Source organism: Oncorhynchus mykiss, chromosome 24, assembly GCF_013265735.2.
Source record: "Oncorhynchus mykiss isolate Arlee chromosome 24, USDA_OmykA_1.1, whole genome shotgun sequence".
NCBI lineage: Eukaryota > Metazoa > Chordata > Actinopteri > Salmoniformes > Salmonidae > Oncorhynchus > Oncorhynchus mykiss.
This window is the reverse complement of record NC_048588.1, coordinates 29,025,831-29,028,481: the sequence shown is the minus strand read 5'-3', so window position 1 is coordinate 29,028,481 and position 2,651 is coordinate 29,025,831. Positions and strand designations below refer to the sequence as shown.

The window sequence follows — 2,651 nt, the reverse complement described above, 5'->3', positions numbered from 1 at the left end:
AGGAAGTGAAACAAATTCTGGCCATTTTGAACCTGTAATCGAACTCACAAAGGCTGATGCTCCAGATACTCAACTAGTGTAAAGAAGGACAGTAGTGTAAAGAAGGCCAGTTTTATTGCTTCTTTAATCAGGACAAAGGTTTTCAGCTGTGCTAACATAATTGCAAAAGGGTTTTCTAATGATCAATTAGCCTTTTAAAATGATAAACTTGGATTAGCTAACACAACGTGCCATTGGAACACGGACAGGATGGTTGCTGATAATGGGCCTCGGTACGCCTATGTAGATATTCCGTAAAAACAATCTGCCATTTCCAGCTACGATAGTAATTTACAACATTAAAAATGTCGACACTGTATTTCTACACTGTATTTGATGTTATTTTAATGGGCCAAAAATGTGCTTTTCTTTCAAAAACAAGGACATTTCTAAGTGACCCCAAACTTTTGAACAGTAGTTTACATTCCCACAGGCATTTACAGTACATTAGATTCTACCATATACTACTTAAGGCACTACACGTACACTCAGACACGATCATGCATGTGCATTAGCATACATTCACACAAGCACATAGCCTTGATATATTATGACATGCACTGACCATTTGCCGGCACTCTCCCTCCCTTTAACTTTCTACTTGGGGTTGAACTTTTGGTCGCTCTCCCTGCAAGTGATGAGATGGTCCTAAACGAAGTGAGGAGTTCTGAGAATCCAGTCCTATATGAAGGATTGCAAGCTTGCATGCTTTTCCAAGTCATATTTACGTCTCTAATAACATTTCTCAACTCCTACCTGCCTGATCCAGACTTGACCAGTTAAGAAGGGAGTCGTGGTAATCTCCTTGGATGTTGATTACTATCTTATCGTGACACACAGCCCTAAAGAAGGACTTCAATGTCTTTCCGTAGGAGTAAAATATTAGTATTAGATTACATAGCAGTAGCTTCTTGTGTGAACTATAATATAGTTCTTATCTGTAACAGTAAAAGGAGAATGTATAGTGGTTGATTCTGTGTCCTTGTGTGCAGTAAGGTCCAGTAGCTGTGTTTGGCTGTACTGATATCCTACAAGTTCTCCATCTTATCTGTAGGCTGAATTTCAGGATTGTTTTTCAATCATATTCTTCAACACTATGAGGGGTTTGACTATTGGAAATTTAACTTTGGGTCACATTATACATCAGATACTGCCTGACATGTAGATTTGTACCTATTTTTTTTATTTATTTAATTTAACTAGGCAAGTCAGTTAATAACAAATTCTTATTTACAATGACAGACTGAGCTGACAAGGTAGAAATATGTATTCTACCCCTGAACAAAGCAGTTAACCCACTGTTTCCAGTCTGTCATTGTAAATAAGAATTTGTTATTCGATCTAGCAACCTTTCGGTTACTGGCCCAACGCTCTAACCACTACGCTACCTGCCGCCCCCGTTTATGATATTTTCAACATAAATTGTTTCGTATTGAAGTTGAGTGTTTTCAATGTGCTCGCAGTGCAGTGTAGGCTTTAAAATTATGTTTTAAGAACACAAGGATTCCCCTCCGTTTTACTGAGTTAGCTATTTATTATTTCAGTAAGGCCCTAACACGCCAATTTACGCCTACGGCATCTAAATGGTAAAGTTAAATAATGTATGAGCTTTGTGGATCTATTCGGTATTATTTGTCGTTGTGATTAAATCTACATTTCTTTGAAACGTGTCAGCTCACTTCTATTAGAATGGAAATAAAATAATTCTGAACCCAAAAATATAAGATTAACAAAATCCATTAGAATAAACTTTCTTAACTGCCGATGTGCGTGAATGTCAACATTGCCGTTGCATTATTTTCTCTCCAGTCTACAGTTTGTGGTCCGTGTGAATGGGAGCAATATAACTATTTAATTGAAGGAACGAATTTGCGTCTGACTCTTAATTTCCCAAAGTATGAGCACGTTGGCATCGGCTGTAGCAACAAGGACTCTAAATCAAATCTAAACAAACTTCACATCATATGGCACACCACTGTTAGATTTGGTTCGCTGCGAGAGTATGAATACCGGAATGTATCAGTAGTTCGCTGTTTCGCCTATTATGGACAAGCATTCATTGTGGGCAATAGCATCACCGACCAAATAGCTTTCCAATGAACTATCGCTAAAGGAACGTAAAACAAAACAAAAGCCCTGAAGAAGTCCGTATGAATTCACTTACGAGGCGCATGGTAAGGATGAGGTCAGGGAGAACAGCTCGCGCTCCTTGATCGATTTCCTTGCCGAGGGTGGCATTTCTGTACCAGGAGGGGGGTGCCCAGGAACCCCGGTCCTGCATGAAACTCCGACCAACCCAATTCACTCTCCCAATAACCCCGTCCCCGAGCCACAGACTCCCTAATCCTGTTTTAGAGTAGGGTTCCCCCCGCTCTCAGCTCGGAAGTAATCCCGCTGCCGACTCATTGGCTCGACGCGCAGACATACCAAAGAGAGGGAGTCAGAAGGGATGGAGAAAGGGGAGAGGGAGGAGGTTACAGCGAGGGGAGGAGGCAGGAGGATGAAATCGAGAACAAAGGCAGTGAAGTTACTCTATGTCACCAGCCAGGTAGTGGTCACACCGTTCTTCACAAGGATAAAGTAATTACTTGCCTTGAGGTTACACACGACCT

At 40.8% G+C, this 2,651-nt stretch overlaps 1 protein-coding gene across 1 annotated transcript in view; it reads right to left on the bottom strand.

Annotated features, from left to right (window-relative positions):
- The window catches only part of LOC110504129 (galactose-3-O-sulfotransferase 2), a 13,572-nt gene extending 11,127 nt beyond the window's left edge, over positions 1-2,445 (bottom strand). Inside the window, exon 1 of the mRNA XM_021582957.2 lies at positions 2,204-2,445. Coding sequence (XP_021438632.1) covers positions 2,204-2,277 — 74 coding nt within the window. The 5' untranslated portion in view covers positions 2,278-2,445. The remainder of the gene's footprint in view (positions 1-2,203) is intronic.
- Between the last annotated feature and the right edge of the window lie 206 nt (positions 2,446-2,651).